The 22,281-nt window shown below is 39.1% G+C and overlaps 1 protein-coding gene across 1 annotated transcript; it reads left to right on the top strand.

Moving 5' to 3' along the window:
* The first annotated feature begins 12,478 nt into the window (after positions 1–12,478).
* LOC110789955 (uncharacterized) lies at positions 12,479–14,818 on the top strand. Its single transcript, XM_021994678.2, has 3 exons — positions 12,479–12,565; positions 12,686–12,776; positions 13,782–14,818. Exons 1-3 carry the CDS (start codon positions 12,479–12,481, stop codon positions 14,816–14,818), a joined length of 1,215 nt encoding a protein of 404 aa, XP_021850370.1.
* Positions 14,819–22,281: the final 7,463 nt, after the last annotated feature.

Consider the following 22,281-nt stretch of genomic DNA (forward strand, 5'->3'; position numbering starts at 1 on the left):
GGATTACTAATGGTTTCGGCCAATGAAAAATAAGATTTCTAATTTATTTTTGAATTAAAAAATCGAGTGCCGCGTAGATAATTAATTAGGTGCCACGTAGATGTTTAAATATATTAATAATTACTAACATATACAATTTTATCCAAAATCAAACGTTCTAATAATTAAAAAATAAATCTAAAATAGAATTCATCAAAAATCAAACACTAATATAAAATAAAATTCAATCCAAAATCAAACATTAATCCAATATTAGAGCGCCACGTAGAAAACTAATGGTTTCGACCAATGAAAAATAAGACTTCAAAACTATTTTTGAATTAAAAAGTCGAATTCTACGTAGATAAATAATTAGGCGCCACGTAGATATTTTTATAAATTAATTATTAATATTTCTTAAATACAATTTCATCCAACATCAAACACTATAATGAATAAAAAATAAATATAAAATGAAATTTAATCCAAATTAAAAAAAACCAATCTAATCTAATATGAATTTTATTTTAATGTACAATTTAATAGAAACCGTGCATCGCACGGGCTAAAATCTAGTTTAATTTAATTAAAGCCCAATTGTTTTGATCAAACCCAACAAAGCTTGCAAGGAGTAAACTTAATTGAGCCCGGTAATAAGCCCAACTCAAACTACCATAACCTATCCCACATGGGAGAGAAAAACTATAAATAGACCCTCTCATTAAACCCTCACAAATCAGCACTCCCTCTCTCTCCTCTCTTTCTCTCTCCTTGCGGCACTCTTTCCTCTCCTCTCGTCCGATCCCTTTGCTTGCAGCCCAAGGCACGCTGTCGTGCCGTGTGTGCTCGCCCAGCCTCACGCGTCGATGCCTCGTCCCGCAGCCCCGCAGCGCAGCGCCCTTGCTGCTGTGCTGTGTCGCGTGCCCCTTCGTCCCGCCCCGCAGCGCAGAGCATCGTGCTCGCTTGCTGCTTTGTCGCGCGCGCAGCGCCCTCGCCTCTCGTCCTTTTGCTGCGTGCTCGTGCGTGCTGCCTGCTGCAGTGCGTGCGTGTGTTGTCGTTGTTGTTGCGTTGTTTGCTCGACGCACACACACACACAACACAATTAATTGTTGTGTGTGTGTGTGTTGTTGAATTGGGATAATCAAATTATATTTTCAAAAACATTAATTTTCAGTTTTAAATTGCTTTAATTGTTATGATTATTTAATTATTTGGGTTATTTAAATTGATTAGAACGGTTATGAACACCGTATTGGGTTAGTGTTGTATTTTAATTAAAGAGATTAGTTTTGATGATTGAAATTATTATTTTTAGATTTAATGAGTTTATAAAGTGTTGATTTTTGAAGTCAAAACATGTTTTTAGGATAAACTATTATTAGGGTTTTAATTCCAATTGATTAAGCGATTGATTCACATAATTTAATGACAATTTAAATTATGGGAATCAACTTAAATTTTCGGATTGTTTATAAGCTTTAAAAAGTTGGCTTTTAATGGTTTTAAAGCTAAAAAGTCAATGTTTTTATGTTAGGGCTTGAGTTGACTATTTGAGACTATTAAAGTACCAATTAATGATTGATTTCTAATTAAACTAAGAGTTTTAGTTTCTTAAATAGTTTCTTTTTTGGAAAAAAACGGAAAACCAAAAGCTACTCCCGTCGTTTTTGGGAAAAACGGAAAACCAATCCTTTAATTTTTGAAAAAGGGAAAGCTAGTCACATCGCTTTTTTTTTTTTGGAAAAAACGGAAAACCAAAAGCTAGTCACATCGTTTTTTGGAAAAACGGAAAACCAAAAAAGTTATCGCTGCAGCGACTAAGGACCTGCGCGGTTAGTGACGCAGACCCCGCCGGCTAAAGATGGCGAGCCTGTCCGCTAAGGGTGGACACCCCGTCCGATAGAAGTGGACGAATCTGTTTTGAAATTGGTTTGTGCTTTTTTGAAAATAAGGACCTACGCGGTTTGTGACGTAGACCCCGCCGGCTAAAGATGGCGAGCCTGTAAACATATATTTTTTTTTGAAGATTCTTTTTTGAAAACTGAGGGCCTGCGCGGCTAGTGACGCAGACCCCGCCCGCTGAGGGTGGGCGAGCCCTGTCCGCTGAGGGTGGACGTCCCTGAATTCGTTTTTTCGATTTGGGAACTCGCGTGGTTCGTGACGCGATCTTTCCCACTGAAGATGGGCAAGTTCCTATTTCTTTTGTTCTTTGTGATTTCTTTTGAGAACTTCTTTTTATTCATTCTTGTAGGAGCGAATTCTTTCGAGGGATGCTCGGATTTAGTTGTAACCTGAATGTGGGTTGGCAACGTGCTTAGACGGACCATTGTCTTGTGGTCATCTTCCTTCATGGTTTTGAGCTAGTCCTTACGGCTCAATTTTTCCACTACCTGGGTCCTTGATTGGGGGACCATGTATAAGTATCAACGGCGACCTTTGTCTTGAGGTCGTAAACCGGTTCTTTTTTCTTTTGAGATTATCCAAACACGGGACTTTGTACAGCGTAGTCTGGGAGTATTGTTTTAAATTTGCATACTTTTTTTTTGAAATATATATTTTCTTTCGAGCCCCCAAGCATTCGTGCTTGACGGTCATTGGGGACACGCATTCTGTAATGTCCTTGATTGTGTTTGGGATTGTGCTCGTAAGTGCGAGCGATCTTTGTAGTGGTGTGCTACTCTTGACAAGGTCGTGAGGTGCTACTTTCAGTAAGGAAATCGGCAATATTTGAATCGAATGGATGCGGCAGGGCCCATTAGAAGTTAGGGCCTTTTTTGAGCCTGGGTTCATTTTCGGCGCCCGTGCCTGGGCGTTAAAGATTTCGGCGCCCGGCGCTGGGCGCTGAAAATGAATTTTGGCGAGGTTTCTTGATGACACAGTTGGCCTCTTGTTCGTTCGTTTTTCTCTCTCTTTTTTTCTTCTTTTGAACGCGTTCGTAAATGTTCGATACTTAGAATGATGATATGAATGTGCGAATGACCGTTCATAGAATGGCCGTTGTGTGCGGTCCATTAATCAGTTTTCTTGAATCATTTTTTTTTTAGCAATGACTGATTTTGAATAGTTTGCTTAGAAGCTTGATAGGGTTCAGGCCCATTTACGAGGTGGGCTCAAACATCGTTCCCTTTTGATTGTTCAAACATTTGCTTCGAGATTTTTATTTTGCTATGGTTGTTTCGTAGCTTGGAGCCCCCAAGTATGCATGTTGGGATGCTTCCTTTTGGCGTACGATTTTTGTAGGTTCTTTCGAGAAAGATGCCTTGGGGTTCCACTCGTGTAGGTGCGAGCTATCCCTTTCGTGGTAGGTAATCTTTTGCTACCTTTAATCCTTAATGTAGAAGTCGTGTGGCTTGCATTTTGAATTTGGGCGATAAGTAGTCTTTGCCTCTTTTACACATTTTCTTTGGTCGTGCCTACATTAGTGCAATATGCCTTACTCTTCTTTTAGACTTGTACTGTGGGACGGTTGAACTTATGGTGCGACGTAGGCTTGTGTGGCCTAACGGCGTGTCTTAGAACATTCCTCCAGGTGTTGGGATATTATTATTTTTTGCATTGGTGTACTTCATCATGCCTCGTTCAGGTGTTCGGACAAGTGTAGCATCTTCTGCGTGGGTTTGCACGGCTTATTACTTCGTTCGATGCGAGGATTCATAGGTGTTTCTTCCCTTTTTTTTTTATCTGGGCAAAACTTGGCTAGCAGAAAGATTCAGCGCCCAGGCTGGGGCGTTAAAGATATCGACGCCCAGCTCTGGGCGTTGAAAATGATTTATGAGTATATTTTGACAGTTCTTATCCTTAATTTTTTTTCTTTCGCTTTTGCTTTGGAATGAGGTAGACTGTGTAACGGGCGCTTGTAGGCGAGCGTTATGTGCAGTAGTTTGATCGGAGTGTTGGTGACTCGCGATTTTCAGTTACCCTTGTTAGTGGGGTGACTTTATGTATTCTAAGTAGTGTTTAGAATTTGGGAGGGGTTGTAGCCATTCTAAGGTTCGTTTTACATGATCAAACCTTAGGATTGTGCCCCTATGACGTATGTATAGCATTAGCGTCGAGAATTTGTGATAAAATCGTCATTTCGAGCATTTTTAGAGTGTTTTTCTCAAGCCCCCAACTGTAGCTACGGGATTGGCTTGGTGCTATAATGCTTGGCATACGTTTTTATGCATTCATGGTGACATGGATCACGAATAGTTTGAACCATACTCGTTTTAGTGCGAGGTACGTTCGAGTAGTGCTTTTGCTACTTCTCTTGTAAATGTCGTATTGTGCGACATTGCCATGGTCAAGGTAGTCACATGTTGTAGTATGCCTTGGCCAAAAGCTAGGTGCCTTTCTTTACCCATAATCATATTTAGAAATCTTTTTGACTCACTTGCAACATCGGGATAAACGCATACTTAGATTAAACCGACGACACTTTATTATGTTCGAAAAAGTCTTTGAAAATTATTTAAAATCCGAATCCTACTGTTTACAATCCGAGGTGTCCTAAGTAAGTTGACTTATAGAAGGGTTCGTACGGGATTACAAGAGTGAATCAAAAATACTGTTACGATTTTGGGAATGCTGTCTAAGGATTTGCTGGAAGCCAGGGTGCAGGCGTCAAGATATACTTGTGCCCGTTTGGCATATGCTTTAGGCTTTTAGGGCCATCTTTTCCAAAATTGCGGGAATATAAACCGTTTTCAAATAGACTTAGATTTACTTGGTGTATGTCTGCACAAAAGGTCAAGGTATACTTAGTTTTTTCCCTAGCTCTTTCATTTCAATTTTTAGCCCCCAGTTGTTGTTATGTCTCCCCATTAATGATGCTTTCAGATTTCTATTTTAGATGCCCGTGTCATATGTCTGAGTAGGGTGAGCCTTGGTTAGGTGCCAAATCCTATTGACAATGTCTGATTTTTTTTTTCAAAGGGGATTAGCAAGCATTCGAATTACCATGAACGGGTGCCCTGAGTTCGAAGGAACGATGGGGTGATGTCGTAGAACAATCCTCTTCATTGCAAGCTTACTGCCTTTACTACTTGTTGGCGACTATGACTGTGTCTAGTGGTGAAAGAAGGTCTTTAAGCGAACGACTATGTCTAGTGGTAAAAGAAAGTCTTTAAGTGAGTTAGTTCGCTTTAGGGAGGGTCAAGTCGAGTATTTTAGAGGTCATGGACGCTTGCGCTAGCCCCATTCAATTGAGGCAAAGCGGTCTTTTGAGTCTTGGCTAAGTGCCTAGGAGTGTAAGTGCTCCTTCTGGCAAGGGTACGTGCCCTTTATTATTTTTCGATGTGTGCTCATTTTGGCATCTTGACGACTTGGATTCTTTCCTTGACTTAAATTTTTCTTTCGACTCGGATTGCGAGTAATTAAATTTCAATAAGGGACTCTATTTCTTATTCTTGTTTTTCTATAGGCTTTAATATTTTTGCAAATTGGTTGGACCGAATCACGGATTTCCTACGTATCCGCCTTAAATAGATTTAATTTGGAATCAGGTCTTGCGTAGTTCTTAGCCTAGAAAATGGTTTCTTAGAATGCTGAATTCGATAAGTATGTTCTGAGATGGAAACATATTATTTAAAACGGTAGAGTAAGTGAAGTTTATTATTATTTAAATCTGCTGCCTTGCCGTAAGCCAAAAAATTTGTTTTATATTTTTTTTGATTGAGTACATGTATTTCTTTGGTGGTACGTATGTCTGAATACGTGTTGTACCCCTCCAAGTGTTCGTTATTTTTCCGTGCATGTGCGGATAAAATGACGAGCACTTCTGGACAAAATTTGGCAAGCAGAGAGATTCAGCGCCTAGGCTGGGGCGCTAAAGATTTCGGCGCCCAGCTATGGGCGTTGAAAATGACTTCTGGGCGGATCTTTTTTGGTGCGCTGAATGCTTCTGATTTTTTTTTAAACTAACTTTAGAGGCGCTTTTGCAAAGTTTCTTTTTTATTTATTCACATTTTATTATTTTTTGCACTTTTCATTTGTCTTCCTTTTTTATTTGTGACTCAAGACGGCTTGAAAGATGGGTTGAATGAGATAGAATAATTTGTATAGGTATTAGTCAAGCATGAGGATTACATCTGCTAGGACTCACAATTTGTAGCCTCGTGCTAGGGTCATGAGCTTATATCAACCAAGGCCAATGAGTAGTATGGGGATGGCTCAAGGGTATATCAACAGGATGTATCCAAACAAGGTGTATGGTCATTATGCTAACGGTGGTGTAATAATGGGTTTGGGTTTTGGAGATAATGGGTATGACGCTCGTGTCAATGGCTGTACGTGGTTTACAGTTGATAACAAGTTCAAGAACAAGAGTCGAGGTAGTGGTTTCTTGGGTTATGGCAATGAGAACATGGATTGGTTAAATGAGCTGAACAGGGACCCCAGAGCGAAGGCGTCTAAGAGCATAAGGATTGGAAAGGGTAGACATCGTAGAATCTTATGATTTGGATTGGTTGACTCAATTCTTTTCCTTCGTTTACTTGGGTAAATTTCGCACTTTGGGAGGTACGGGCTAAGTATTTCATGGCTCGCTCTTTTCGCTCTCCCTTTTCTCTTTCTATTTTTTTTTCTTTTTGCTTGGGATTTCTCCTCAATATAAATTCTTCATTTTTTTTTTATTTGGGCTAAAAGGTAGATGGTCGTGGTCTTTGAGTCACGAGGCGAGACTGAGTGAGCCTCGTTTGGTAGGCCTATAGTGGACCTTTAACTTTAGTAGGCCTAGGGTGGACCTTTAGCTTTAGTAGGCCTAGGGTGGACCTTTTAAATTGTCTTAATTTGCAAGCGTATTTAGTCGTTTCTTAAAATGTGCAAATAGCGTAGATTCAAAATGTTGTTTTTACCTTATTGAAATTTAACGAAAGAATTGCATCGAAAATAACTTTTTTTGCTTCTTTTCAGATTCCAGTTTCTGGGATTTAATTGGAAGTTTGTGATTTAGACTCGAACTTTCATTAATCTTTCTGAATATAACCCGTGTATGAATACAAGGAGGTGGCCTAGACTCAAAATAATGACGTGGCGTAAGCCTATAATACTTGACCAAGCGACTCTCAGACTTAGGCTAATTGGACCATAACTTTCGTTGGTTGACACTTTAGATTTTAACCCTTGGGTGTTCATTTGTCATGCGCCATTTTGCTTAATGTTGGCAAGGTAGTTAGTTGGGGAGATCGAATTTTTATTTTTGCAAGACTAGAATCATTAGTGCGGCTTCTCTCTTAGTGTGTATTGCTTTACCCCAATGGTAGCCTTATGGTATGCCGATTTGGGTATTTTCATGGTTGGTCATGTTGCATTCATGGAAAATCTTTTAGTCCGTACTTAGTAGTATTTCAAGGAGCGAGTGACTCGAGAGGACTATGATAGTCGTGACCCAATGTGGTTATAAGCCTTGAGGCCATTAATTTTTTCTTTGCCAATGGTATTGACACCTTAGGTTCACTTTGGGGGTTGTGCGACTATGGGGGAATAATTTTCAGAATGTGACTGTTTCCATTTTGCAAATACTATAATATATTATTTTTATTGGTGGGAAAGAGTATTGAGACCGTGGATTCTTAGCAAGGGATGACAATTACATATGGGTGCTTATTGATTTAAATGTTAGGAAGGGAGACTCAATATGGTTTAACCTTTTAACTTGCAGAACGACACCAAGTATTAGGACCGATTCTATGGATAAGACAACTAAGACTTAGGATTTAGATTGTACTTCGGCATAACCTAGTTTAGACTCGGATTTTTTTTTTATTCGAACATTATTTTTCCTTGAACACTCCATTTGAACATTATTTTTTGAATACTTTGCCCATGTGACATTCAAGGTCGTTTAATTAGCATGCTCGGTTTTGGTGCCGAGCATTGTCGTCGTAGGAGGCCTAACAACGACGCAAAGAGTTATTTTTTTTATGAGTCGCTTTTAGAATCGAGTGCTTTTCTTACACCCTCGTAGCAATTCGAACGTTTTTTTTTTGTGCTACGTATTTTCCTTTTGCGCGGGCACCGAGGCTGTTGCGCCCGACCAGAAGGCCAAGCAGCAACTTCAACGCCCAGCGTAGGGCGTGAGAAATTCTGGCGCCCAGCCAGGGGCGTTGAAAATGCGTCCCTGGCTGGTTCTCGTTTTCTGTTTGCGTCTACTTTTGTTTATGCGACTTCGATTTTGCGTGCTTGCCTAATAACTTCCTTTACACGTTGTGCAGCGTTTGTGGGATTCGTTACAGGCCATCCCGAGCGTCGCTTATTTTTGTGGCGATCGTTCGAGTTTGCGGAACACGTATTTCGGTATAACTCTTTGGCAAATTGGTTTATGAATGTTTGGGCAATTTTTAAGGTCGTTGGTTTTTCTAGGATAGTTTGTCACACACAATCATATATTTCGCTACACATAACTAACATTCCATCATGAGGCAATAATAATATGTCATGTGGTTTATGATAGGCTTCTATGGGTAGTTATTTGCGCCTGGCTTGGTACCGCTTCTATCGCAGATCCACCACATGCCCCGGTCGGGGTAGTGCTTTCAACAGACGAATTTCCTCCCAGAAGGCCAACCCGCAAGTGCAAGCCAAGGGGGCATGCAGGCGAGAGGGACCTAGTGGGCGAGCGATTGGGTTTGGGACGGGTGTACTACTAGAGAAAGTGCCGAGTGGACAACATTCGAAGCGTATGCACCCCCCGGTTGGCGATGGGTATCCTTAGTCCCAACTTCCGAGGTGAAACACCAAGGGAGCCAAGATTCGTTATGCGGTTCTGTCCGTTCACATTAATATGCTGATTTTCAGGTCGTCCCAACTTGATGGGGAAACAAACGCGGGGTAGGATCGTTTCACCCTTCGGCTATTTTGATTACCTACAAGAACGAGTATTTCCTTCACTATCCCCAGTGGAGTCGCCACTGTGAGGGGGTCGAAAAAGCACGAGGCTAATGCGTGACCTCGTCCCTCGTGGGTGTGACGCTTCTTTTTGTCAAATCAAGTGTAATTGGATTTCCTGTGAGTTTACACCCAATTGACTAGTAATATAGGAGTCGCCATTCAGTTTTTAACGACAATGAGAAAAACTGACAAAACCCGGTTATCGTGACATAAAGGGAGTGCAATTATGTTTGACCACGACGGCCGTAGGTTCCCTTGTGATCCCTGGTGGTGGGGATCGCTCAACGTACACCCGCAGGGTAGAGATTGAGGGTTTGGGGGACTGTAACTACCGAGAGGAGTACTCGCTCTTCGATAACTCCAGAGGCAGGATATCCTTACTAGCTCAGCATAAATAATTGAAGGGACATGCGTTAACTATTAAACTAATCTGAGTTGATTTTAACAATATGCAACATATAGTACTAGATCGAGTGCGGTTATCTGATTTAGATTGTTTTAAGGGACCTAGCATGATAATCCAATTTCCCAAAAATATCATATTTATTAAGCGTGATCGAACAACCAGATTTAGTTAGTTTAACAGTTCATAAAAGGGCGAGGAAAGCAATTAAATCATGGAAAAGGGACACATTACGACGCACCATTGAGAGGTGCGTCACGGTTCTCAGAAAACTAACCACTTTGACTTTGCTATTTCTCTTTTTATTTAACGAATCTCAAATTATGGGACGGGATACGTTCTGTTCGATTTATGGATCGATTGCGACAGAACGCGTGATCAGTTTTGCAGCGTGAGGCTTAGGCTTAGGGGTTTAGAGTCAATACTCAGAATAATAATTATGTGATGTTGTGTTTTTCACGTCGAACTTAAGGCCCTATTTATAGAAAAGAGTTCGTGGAAAGATAGAATTGTAGAACTCTAATCCACGAGGAATTAGGAAAAAACACGTACCAGGTATTTTCAGCGCCCAGTGCTGGGCGTCAAAGATTTCGGCGCCCAGCTCTGGGCGTTGAAAATAGGATCCAGGCAATTTCAGCGCCCAGGGTTGGGCGTTGAAATTGCTGTTTGGGCCGTTTCTTTGTCAGATTCGGACTCTTAGAATCCAGAGCGTATGAGACTTAATCGAGTCTTTTAGTGCGTATTAATTTTATGACGGAATGCGTCTGGGCCCGTTACGAACTCTAGGCTCGTTAGGATTTCAATCAATACGTGACTCTTATTTTCGAATCGTATTAGGAATAGGATTCTCTCACAATTTCTATCTCATTTAGGATTTATGTTGGAGTGCAACACCTAATTCTGACAGGTTTCTATCTTTTATGACTTGCCACTTTTAACAACTACCCATTATGGCAGTTACTATTTTAAGCAGGTTTCCATAAATAGCAGGTTTCTATAAATAGCATGTTTCGGGTGAAATGAAAAGGGGTGATCGAGATTCGTTATTTTATAGGAGATGCGTTGTCAAGTGGAGATTTATGCTTTCATCATCGAACCTTCCCTTTCGGGAATGGAGACAAAAGTAGGTGTCTACAAATTGAATTATGTTTTATAGATTCTATTGAACTATCATGTTATGGACTTTTATAATCGTTGAATTATGTCAAACATGTTGTTCAAGTTGGTTTGCATGTATGAGTAGTGCGCATGCAAGTTGTTATTATTATTATTATGCTATAGTACAGGATGTCTAGCATATATATTGAGCCAGTCGAATATTGCTAGTGCAATATATATTCTACCAAAGGGTAGAATATGTTAGAGAGTCTATGTGAATTGAATTAAGGACAATTCGTGCTAAGGGCACACCCCGCTTGTTAATAGGCAATGTCGGGTTATCTCAAACAGTGTTTTTGAGAAGGAACAATGGGAGTAATTTCACTTGAGTCTATGTTTGATCACAAGTCCTAAAGAATTAAAATAATGAAGTGTCATTGTTGAATTGTTTAATTGTTCAATTGTTTGTATGTTGTGTCTTGAGTAGAGTCTTGAGTCGCCTTGAACATAATACACTAATTAACGTAAAGTGTAACCCGAAAGAGCTTCAAAACTCTTGGAACGTATATACCTTGAGTATGAACAATGGGGGGAGTCTTGCCGGAACTTGTACTCCTAGAATGATACAAGACGTTGTTTCATTCTTCTTTTATGCCATTGTGCATTGGAATTCTTGTCGGTATGGCCCGACTGTCGGTAGTAGCCCGACTTATTTTGGTGTATGGTTGGCTCCCATCACCCTTTTCTTTCCTTTTGAGGATACTTTACTTTACCCGTTCGAAGCTACTTTTTATTAATCTGTGAGTCAAGAGTTGTGTCAAGTGTCGAGTCTTGTCTCCATGGTTGTTTGTTTATTACATGGCTTTTGCATGTGGATCATTTAATTTTTCGAGTGAAGCATGTTAGGATAGAATGTTATTCTAGCTTGTTCGTACTCAGCTTTTGCTGACTTCGTGCTTCATGTCTTCTGGTCATGGCCTTTGCCTTAATGACCCTATGATGATCCATCAATTGCATTTGCGTTGTTGGGGAGTAGGTTTTTAATAAAGCAGGTTTGTAGAGATAACTTTCGGGAGAAGTTATCATGGGTTTCGAGTTGAGAGTTTAATTCTTCCGTATTTTATAAACTCTATTTTTATTTATAGTCATGACTAATACTATCTACAGTTAATGGATTTTTAAATGGTTTAATACTTTGGATTTGGGCCTCAATGGTTCCAACTTGTTTTAATGACCATTAACTATTTATTTAATATGTTTTGAAAGTTAGTTAATTCCGCTGCGTAATTCTGATAAATAGCCTTAGCCGTTATCACGGTGGCGGTAATATCTTGGTAATTCCTGTGTTTTAAGTGGGAAAATATTTTATAAAAACAAGGAATTATTAGGGTGTTACAAAGGGAATTTTTCTGGTGAGGTTTTTGACCATGGATTCGAGAGATAAGGTCATGATAGGGAATTATTTCTTTGACAGTAAACCTATCATTTTAAAACCATGGGACCCTGACATGGATATGGATATGGACAAGGCAGATGTAAAATCAATACCAATATGGGTACAATTGAAGTTAAACTTCAAATATTGGGGTGAGAAGGCATTGTATAAGATTGTGAGTCAGTTAGGGAAGCCAATCAGGAGATACCAAGCTACTGTTTATACAGACAAACTGCAATTTGCTAGAGTAATGGTGGATGTGCCATTATCACAACTCCCTGACTGGATCTCTTTTAGAGATGAGAATGGAGTAATGGTAAGATTTGGTCTATTATGTGAATGGAGACCAACAATATGTACAGAGTGCAAGATGATTGGGCATATGCACACTGAGTGTAGGCAAGGCAGAAAAAGGGTTTAGGTTAAAAAGACAACCACAGTTCAGGTTCAGCCAATGGAGAGAGCTATAATTTCTGAGCATGTAGCAAGTCCAGTTATGGACCCAGAAGGCTTTAAGAGATCTCTGAGGCCAATCAGGGTTAGAGTTTCACCAGAAGCTCCAGTTATGACATCTAATGCTTTTCAGATTTTGGATTCTACTCTGAATCGAAATGCATGATTGGAGGTGGAGCAGGACAAGGGTAATGCACAAAGGAGTATAATAGCTGGAAGGGGGGACTCTTCCTACTCCAATGGATAGAGTTCTAGCTTGGAATGTAAGGGGTCTAAAATCAGTTCAAAAACAGAATGAAGTCAAGAACTTCATTCAGAAGTATGAGGTGAGTTTAGTGGATCTCCTGGAACATAAGGTGAACCTGTCTAATCTAGGAAAGCTTTACCAGAAAGTCTTTGCAAATTTGTGTTTTCACAAGCAATTCTAGTTATCATGTTGGTGGTAGAATTTTGTAGCTTGGAAGTCTGGGTGCTTTACTGTCAATATTGTAGCTTCTTATGGTCAGTTTTTGCATTGCCATGTTACCCCTGTAAGTGGTATGCATAGTTTTTTATTGCACTTTCATATATGCTTTTAATGATGCTAATATGAGACAAGAGTTATGGAGAGATTTGTTGTTGCTTAATACCCAAGACCCCTGGATTTTGTGTGGGGACTTTAATTTTGTCATGGCTGTAGAGGAAAGTAGGGGGTTAAAGTTCGGTTTTCGGTTTGGATTAAGGCGCAAACCGATCCAAACTGAAATAATTCGGTTTTCATTTTTTGAAACCGAATCCAAACCAAATAACCTTTTAATCCAAACCAAACCAAACCGAATATTTAATTCATTCCAATCCAAACCATAATGGGCCTTTCATTTGGGCCTATAGTATACCTGTTTTTAGCCAATTTTGGGCCCTTATTATACTTTTTAACCAAGTTTAGTTTATTCGATTTTAGTTCGGTTTATTCGGTTTCATACTTTTCAGTTCAATCCAAACCATAAAACCAATTTTTTTTAAAATCTCAGTCTAAACCGAACTGAATAGAAAAAAACCGAAACTTGAACTGAAAAAAACCGAAATTCGGTTCGGTTTGGTTTTCGGTTTTTTGCTACCAAACTTTCACCCCTAGAGGAAAGAATTGGTGCTCCAGTTAGACAAAGTGACATTATAGATGTTAGAAACTGTATGCATGCTTGTGGTATGGAGGACATCAAGTGTGTGGGTAATCTCTACACCTGGAATAATAAACATCAAGGTAGTAAAAGAGTGTTTTCCAAAATAGATAGAATTATGGCTAATCATGCTTGGCAAGGATGTTATTCAGCTGCTGAAGTATGCTTTATGCCCGAAGGTCACTTTGACCATTATATTCTCCTGGTTTTTTAACTGTCTACCCTAGGGTTGATGGAGGGAGGAAACCATTCAAATATTTCACAATGTGGAAAGGTTCATCTGTGTTTTCTGATACAATCCAGAATGATTGGATACTCAGATTGTTGGGAGTAAAATGTTCATACTGGTTAATAAATTGAAGAAGGTTAGAGCTTAACAAAGCAGGTTTTACAGATGTTCAAGTTGCTAATTTAAGAGCATATCATGATTTGATTGATGCTCAGAGTGCAATGCATAATAATTCTGTAGATCAAGGGGTAACATATGCAGAATTAAGAGTTATTCAAGAATATAGAGTAAAGCACAAATCCTATCTGGTTTTTCTGAGTCAGAAAGCTAAAGTGGCATGGCTTAAAGATGGGGATGTCAATACTGCTCTCTTCCATCAGAGTATTAGAAACAGGAATGTGCAGAATCAAGTCTACATCATTTATGATATGAGGGGTGTGTGGAAGGATACACCTTCTGATGTTTCAGAAGCTTTTCTTGATTATTGCAAGCTGTTGCTAGGAAGCATTCATAAGCATAGAACTCTTGTTGTTAAACACGTGGTTCAACTAGGCCCAGTTTGTCAAGATCATCACAAAGCCATCTTGAATGCTCCATATACTGCAAAGGAAGTTAAGGCTGCTCTTTTTTCTATTCCAGGTGTTAAGGCACCTAGATCAGATGGTTTTGGCTCCTATTTCTATAAAGATGCATGGCATATACTTGGTGATGAAGTCATTGCAACTATTTTAGGTATGCTACATCATGGAAGACTTTTGAAGGAGCTGAATCATACAATGATAACTCCCATCCCTAAAACTAAATATCCAAAGGATGTGAGTGAATTTAGACCAATTTCTTGTTGTAATACACTCTATAAGTGTATTACAAAGGTATTGTGTGGAAGGCTAAGACAAGTGCTGCCTGATCTTATTCTTGAAAACCAGGGAGGTTTTGTTCATGGTAGGTATATTGTGCACAACATCATGGTGGTTCAAGATCTGGAAAAGCATTATGGGAGGAAGGGTGTTAAGTCTAGTTTCCTTATGAAGATTGATCTTCAAAAAGCTTATGATACTATAGAATGGCAATTTCTTCAAGAAATGTTAGAATACCTGGGGTTTCCTAAGCTGTTTGTGGATACTGTCATGCACTGTGTCACTACTCCTATGTTCTCTCTAATGCTTAATGGCTCTATGCATGGGTTCTTTTAAATCTCAGAGAGGTCTGAGACAAGGAGACCTATCTCCCCCTCTTATTTGTTACATGTATGGAGTACCTATCCAGGATTCTGAACAGAATGAGTACTTTGCCTCAGTTCAAGTTTCACCTAAAGTGTAAAGAGATAAGGCTTACTCATCTCTGCTTTGCTGATGACTTGATCTTATGCTGTAAAGGTGAATACCCCTCTGTCTACCTTCTACTTCAAGATTTCAAGCTTTTTTCTAACTCAACTGTGTTAAAAGAAAATCAGCAGAATTCTTCTATTTATTGTCATGGTATGCAGGAAAGAGATATTCTAAGGGTAGTGGATGTTTATGATTTTACTAGAAGTTTGCTTCCTTTTAAATATTTGGGAGTTCCTATTTGCTCCAAGAAGATTTCAGTTGCTCAATGTGGTCACTTAGTTGATAAAATGATAGCCAAGATTAAGGTTTGGAGCTCTAGAAACTTATCATATACAACTAGAATACAGCTAATCAACTATGTCTTACTTAGTCTGCATATGTATTGGGCTCAGATTTATGTGCTGCCAAAGAGTGTTCTACATGACATTGTGAATGAAGGAAATAATTCCCTTGGTCCAAGTATGCATTCTATGTTAAGTCTAATAAATGCGGTTCAGTATTAATTAACAAGTTAATAATTCAGTGAGATCAAGTGAACTGAATGCCTAGCTAGAGGCCGCTTCAGTTCAAGTGGAATTAATGATATTAATCCACAGCTTACTCTTGACTGAACCCGTAGGGTCACACAAATAGTACGTAAACGGATCAAGTATTTAATGGCATTAAATACTCTATCTATGGATATTCGGAATCGACGGATCTTGGTTTCAGTGGGAGCTGAGATCGTCACAAGCAAGAAATGAATACTCCGGAAACGATGATATTGCCGGAAACGGAAATATGGATCGTATCGGAAATATAAATATTATCCAAGTCGTAGATGTTGCCGGAAACGGAAACATGGTACGTATCGGAAAATATTATCGGAAATGGAAATATTGCCGGAATCGAAAATATTGCCGGAAACGGAAATATTGTCAGAATCGGAAATATTATTGGAATCGGAACATAATTCCAGAAACGGAAATATTAAATATTTGTTCGAAACGGAAATTAATTCCGGAAACGGAAATATTAAATATTGTTCGTATCGGAAATGAATTCCAGAATCGGGAATTTAATCGGAAGCGTATCGTACGAATTAGCATCGGACGAGGCCCGCTAGACGAAGGCCCAGCACGAAGCCAGGCCATCGCCCAGCGAGCCGCACGCACCAACGCACGCCTCGACCAGGCCCAGCGCAAGGCCAAGCAGCGTGGGCTGTGTGCCTGTCGTGGGCCGCAAGGCTTGAGCGGGTGCACGACTTGTGCATTGCCTGTGCGGGAAATCCTAATCCTATTAGGATTTGTGCAAACATTAAAATCCTAATCCTATTAGATTTGTTTTGTTATTTAGAGTCCTAATAAAGTTCTAACTAGCAAATCCACGTCCTAGTAGGATTACAATTCCTTTTCCATACTCCTATAAATAGGTGCCTAGGGTCACAATTTATGGGAACGATTGAAGTATTCAAAGGGTAAGTTTTTGAAATAAAAATCAGCCATACACTTTCAAACACTAGCCGAAATTCCTAAGCACCTTAAGGGTGATTCTAGTTGGTCTAACTTGAGGCGCATCCGGACGTACTGTGTACTATCTACGGAGGGACGACATTTGGAGTCCTAAAGACTTGTTCTTGTTCGGTTCGGGCGCAGCTAGGGAAGGCACGCTACAACATGTATGCATCTATTCTATGCTAAATGATTATGTGTAAATAATAAGCTTTCCTGGCTTTATGGTTTTTCCGCATGATTTATGAATTGTCATATGTATCATAACCTAACAGTGGTATCACGAGCCTCTTATTGTTTTCATAATCTAAATTGCATAAACATGGTTAAATATTACAAATTTGCAAGAATTAAGAGGGGTGATTAATTTTCGTAATTGTTAATTAATTGCAAATTGCGTTTATTTAATTATACGTACGCAGTTTTTCGGCAGTTTCTTCGTTACTCATCCAAATCGAGTGATTTTTGTGTCATTTCCGCATGTAAAAGGCATTCTAAAATTTTGACAAATCTAATATTTTTCGGCCGAACCCAGAATTCTCAGATTCGAAGCCTAACTATGACTTTTCGGAAGTTTTAGTTTTTCGAACGCAAAATTTTGTAAATTTAAGATGTTAAATTAAATATTTGCGATTCTTGTTGATAAATCTTGAATTTCGATTGACCTACTGTATATGTTTAACAAGTTTGAATGCCTAGCCTTGTTAATTATGCAATCTAATTCGTAATTATGATTAATTTGTTGAAAATTGGAATAATTTAGAATTAATTTGATTTTCATAATTAGTTATAATTTAATTACATACCTATGATTAAAAAACACCATAAAAATTGTAAATGTATGTTAAATTTTAAATTTTTATGACCTAGACTTGAATCCATGTTAATCGGAAATCAATAAATTAATAAATTTTCGATTTTTCGCCCTAAAATTATAAAATTAATATGATTTATTAATTTGTCATTAATTTTGAAAATAAAATTTTAATTTTTATGCGATTCGCTCATATAACTTGCACGCACAAAGCAATGGATGCTACGTGTTACCCTTAAGGGGTGTTGTATAGTGCGGGCATGCGACGACGAGCAAGGGAGCTCGTCGCCCATGCGGTACGAATGCAGCGAGCAAGGGCATGGTGCACGAGCACAAGGCAGCAGCCCTGCCTTGTGTCGTGGGCTGTGTGCGATGGGCGCATGGGCAAGGGCGAGAGCAAGGCACGAGCAGTCGCGTGTGGGCAGCAAGCGAGCTGCGCCACAGCGCGCACTGCCTCGCGCAAGCGTGTGACGAGCGCTGCGCCCAGCGATGGTGAGCAGCGTGTGCGTGCGATGAGCGCTGCGCCCAGCGATGGTGAGCAGCGTGCTTGTTGCGACGAGCGCTGGCGCGCGCCTTGCGAAGGTGAGCAGCAGCGATGCGACGCAGCGTATGGGCTGCGCGCACATGGCCAGCGATGGCTGTGTGCGTGTGGCCCATGGCTATGCGTTGCGTGGGGTTGTTGCGTTACGATTAGATCGTTTTAAAATTTTGATTTGAAATTTTCAGTTTCGTAATTTTAATTAATTTTAAAATTAATAAATTAAATTGTTTTCTTGGATTTTAATTTTGAATATTATAATTATAATAAATTTTATTTATTCTAATTATTTTACTAAAATTAAAATCATGAATTAATTTAAATACGACTGAAAAATAAATTAAATAAGCGGATTCAATTATAAATTTATATGAGCTTTAAATTTTAATTAAATTTGTATGTTTCCGGTTAGACTAGAAATACATTTTTATGTTTAAAATTAGTAAAGCATATGAATTTATTGGTTTAAGTGGGAGCCCTTTTAGTCATAAACTCTTGATTAGGTCTACAAATCCTTAAGGTTAAAACAACTTGATTAGAATTAATAAGGACTGAATAATTGATAGATTATTGGTGCCCTTGATTAATTGCTGCAAATGTTTATGTGATGCATAATTTGTTTTACTAACCAGCTATGTGGGCCATTCATGATAATGAATGGGTGAATGGTATATATTGTATATGTACTGTTTTGCAGGTTATGAAGTGACTAGTATGGCCCAAATAGGATAGAAAATATGGTATGCGTACCATTAATTTGAATGTAATTGGTCTGAAGTACCAAAATTGTTTTTCAATTCAAATATGGTCTGCGTACCATCAAATAGTTGTAATTAGTTTTAGTTATAGCTTATCCTATTTGAAGAAAATGGTGCCTCCCACGGAGATTTTCAACACGGACTTTGAAGTTGAAGCTTCAAGATGAAGTCGAGCCATACTAGATCACATTTATCTTATGCATGTTTTAAGTTATTTATTGCTTTTAAATATGTCTTAAATATGCATGAGATCAAAGCTTGATTATGTTGCATGATTAAGGATTTTAGTTCACTTAAAATCTAACCAACATAGTAAAAGCCTTAAGTTCAAAACTTAAAAATTGAGTTAAAAGGTGCCATGCCAAAATATACACTTGCTTGGATATCCTTTACATCAATCTAGTAATAGTTTTCGCTCAGCGAGGTGTTACTTATTGGTCCTAAAGGGGAAAGGTACACAAATAATTGTGAGTACATGTTAGTTTTGGTGAAACTCAACGATATAAGTAAGGAGTCCTTTTATGTCGTGGCAAAATCGATAGGTTTACCTAATAAGTTCTTAGACGTACCTATCAACCAAGAATAGTTTCTAGACTATTAGCAAAAGGCTTTTGCTTACCTAAGATGTTTTAGGATTAAGTCGACAAACTGTGCTTAATTCTTCAATGATTTTAGGATCTTGGAATCATTTTATTCACACCTGCCAGAACACATAACTTGAATAAAATGCTTAATGAACATTGAATTATGCATGTATGCTAGAATTTAAGTTTATTAAGAGAAACTGTGAATGGTTATTTATTTGTTTATTCTTTTCAATTGTAGTTTTAACTATGGCAAACAACAATTCATTCAACATTCGATCAATTCTCGAAAAGGAGAAGTTGAGCGGGAAAAACTTCCTTGACTGGCAAAGAAACTTGCAAATAGTTCTTATGCCGGAGGAAAAGGAGTATGTCCTGGAAGAGGCGATGCCCGAAGCCGCAGGCGACGGGGTCACTCAGGCAGCCCTCAATCGTTGGATTGATGCCAACAAGGATGTGAAATGTCTAATGCTCGCCACCATGAGTGCAGATCTGCAGAAAACGTTCATCAACTCAGATGCTTTCACGATCATCAGTGAGTTAAAGAACATGTTCCAAGATCTGGCTCGAGTCGAAAGATTCGAGACTCATAGACAAATTCTTGAGACCAAGCTTAAGAAAGGCGAGCCCGTAAGTCCACATGTTCTCAAAATGATTGGACTCATTGAGAATATGAGTCGGCTGGATCAGCAATTCTCTCAGGAAATGGCTGTAGACACCATCCTCCATTCTCTTTATAACGGGTATGATCAGTTTAAACTGAACTACAGTATGAATAGTCTGGACAAAACGCTCACTGAGCTTCACGGTATGCTAAAAACCGCTGAAAAGACGCTCAAAAGTGATAAGCAATATGTGCTTATGGTGCGTGGGGGCAAGTTCAAGAAATCTGGAAAGAAGAGGAATGCTAAGAAAGGTGGCAACAAGGCCAGCCCAACTAAGAAAACTGGCGCCAAGTCTGAAAAGAGGAAGGTCAGTCAACCCACTTCTGAATCCGAATGCTTCTACTGCAAGAAGAAGGGGCATTGGAAGAGGGATTGCTTGAAGCTAAAGGAAGATCAGAAGAACGGAACAGTCGTTCCATCTTCAGGTATTTTCGTTATAGACTGTATACTTGCTAATTCAACTTCTTGGGTATTAGATACAGGTTGTGGCTCACACTTATGTTCCAATCCACAGGGACTAAGAAGAAGTAGAAAGTTAAGCAAGGGTGAAGTCGACCTACGAGTGGGAAATGGAGCACGGATTGCTGCATTAGCTGTAGGAACTTATTATTTGTCGTTGCCCTCTGGGCTAGTTTTGGAACTGGAAGAATGTTTCCATGTTCCAAGTCTTACTAAAAACATCATTTCACTTTCTTGCTTAGATGCTAAGGGATTTTCCTTTTTAATAAAAGACAATAGTTGTTCGTTTTATTTTAAAGAGATGTTTTATGGGTCTGCTGGATTAGTCAATGGACTTTATTTATTAGATCACGACAAACAAGTTTATAACATAAATACCAAAAAGGCCAAAAAGGATGATTCAGATCTCACCTATCTGTGGAATTGTCGATTAGGCCATATTAACTTGAAACGCTTAGAAAGACTTCAAAAGGAAGGAATTCTAGAACCATTTGACTTAGAGGATTATGGTAAATGCGAATCATGTTTACTTGGCAAAACGAAAAAGCAACCTTTCTCTAAAGTTGGAGAAAGAGCAAATGAACTATTGGGTTTAATCCATACAGATGTATGTGGACCAATGAGTACAAATGCTAGAGGTGGTTTCAGCTACTTTATCACTTTCACTGATGACTTCAGTAGATATGGTTATGTCTACCTAATGAAGCATAAGCCTGAATCCTTTGACAAATTCAAGGAATTTCAGAGTGAAGTAGTGAATCAATTAGGCAAGAAGATTAAGGCACTGCGGTCTGATAGAGGCGGTGAATATCTGAGTTATGAATTTGATGACCATTTGAAAGAATGTGGAATTCTATCAGAGTTGACTCCTCCTGGAACACCACAATGGAACGGTGTGTCGGAACGGAGGAACAGAACCTTGCTAGACATGGTCAGGTCAATGATGGGTCAGGCCGAACTTCCAATAGAATTTTGGGGACATGCACTAAATACAGCTGCACTCACTATAAATAGAGCTCCGTCTAAAGCTGTCGAAAAGACTTCATATGAGTTATGGTTTGGAAAGCCTCCAAATGTGTCTTTTCTTAAGATTTGGGGATGTGAAGTATACGTCAAACGATTAATTTCAGACAAACTTCATCCGAAATCTGACAAATGTATCCTTGTGGGCTATCCAAAGGAAACAAAGGGGTATTACTTCTACAATACATCTGAGAACAAGGTGTTTGTTGCTCGAGATGGTGTCTTTTTGGAGAAAGATCACATTTCCAAAATGACAAGTGGGAGAAAAGTAGACCTCGAAGAAATTCGAGTCGAACAACAAACTCTAGAGAATGCTCAAGATGACATTCAGGATGAAACTCAGAGATCTTTAGAAGAATCTGGTGAGAATCATGGTAAATCTAGAAATGTTACCCCGCGTAGATCGCAAAGATATAGATCTCAGCCGGAAAGGTACTTAGGTATTTTGACGAACGAGAGCTATGACGTTCTATTACTTGAAAGTGATGAACCTGCGACTTACAAACAAGCTATGACGAGCCCTAGCTCCAAGCAATGGCAAGAAGCCATGCAATCTGAATTAGACTCCATGTCAGAAAACCAAGTATGGGATTTGGTCGATTTGCCAGATGGCTACCAAGCCATTGGAAGCAAATGGGTTTTCAAACTGAAAAAGGACAAGGATGGGAAACTTGAAGTTTTCAAAGCTAGATTGGTTGCAAAAGGTTACAGGCAAGTCCACGGTGTGGATTACGATGAAACCTTTTCACCAGTTGCAATGCTAAAGTCTATTCGGATAATGTTAGCAATCGCTGCATATTACGATTACGAAATATGGCAGATGGATGTCAAAACCGCTTTCTTAAACGGCATTTTAACAGAAACTGTGTTTATGACACAACCTGAAGGTTTTGAGGATCCAAAGAATGCTAAAAAGGTATGCAAGCTAAAGAAATCAATCTACGGATTGAAGCAAGCATCCAGGAGCTGGAATATACGTTTTGATGAAGCAGTCAGT

Source organism: Spinacia oleracea, chromosome 5 (assembly GCF_020520425.1).
Source record: "Spinacia oleracea cultivar Varoflay chromosome 5, BTI_SOV_V1, whole genome shotgun sequence".
Taxonomy (NCBI): domain Eukaryota; kingdom Viridiplantae; phylum Streptophyta; class Magnoliopsida; order Caryophyllales; family Amaranthaceae; genus Spinacia; species Spinacia oleracea.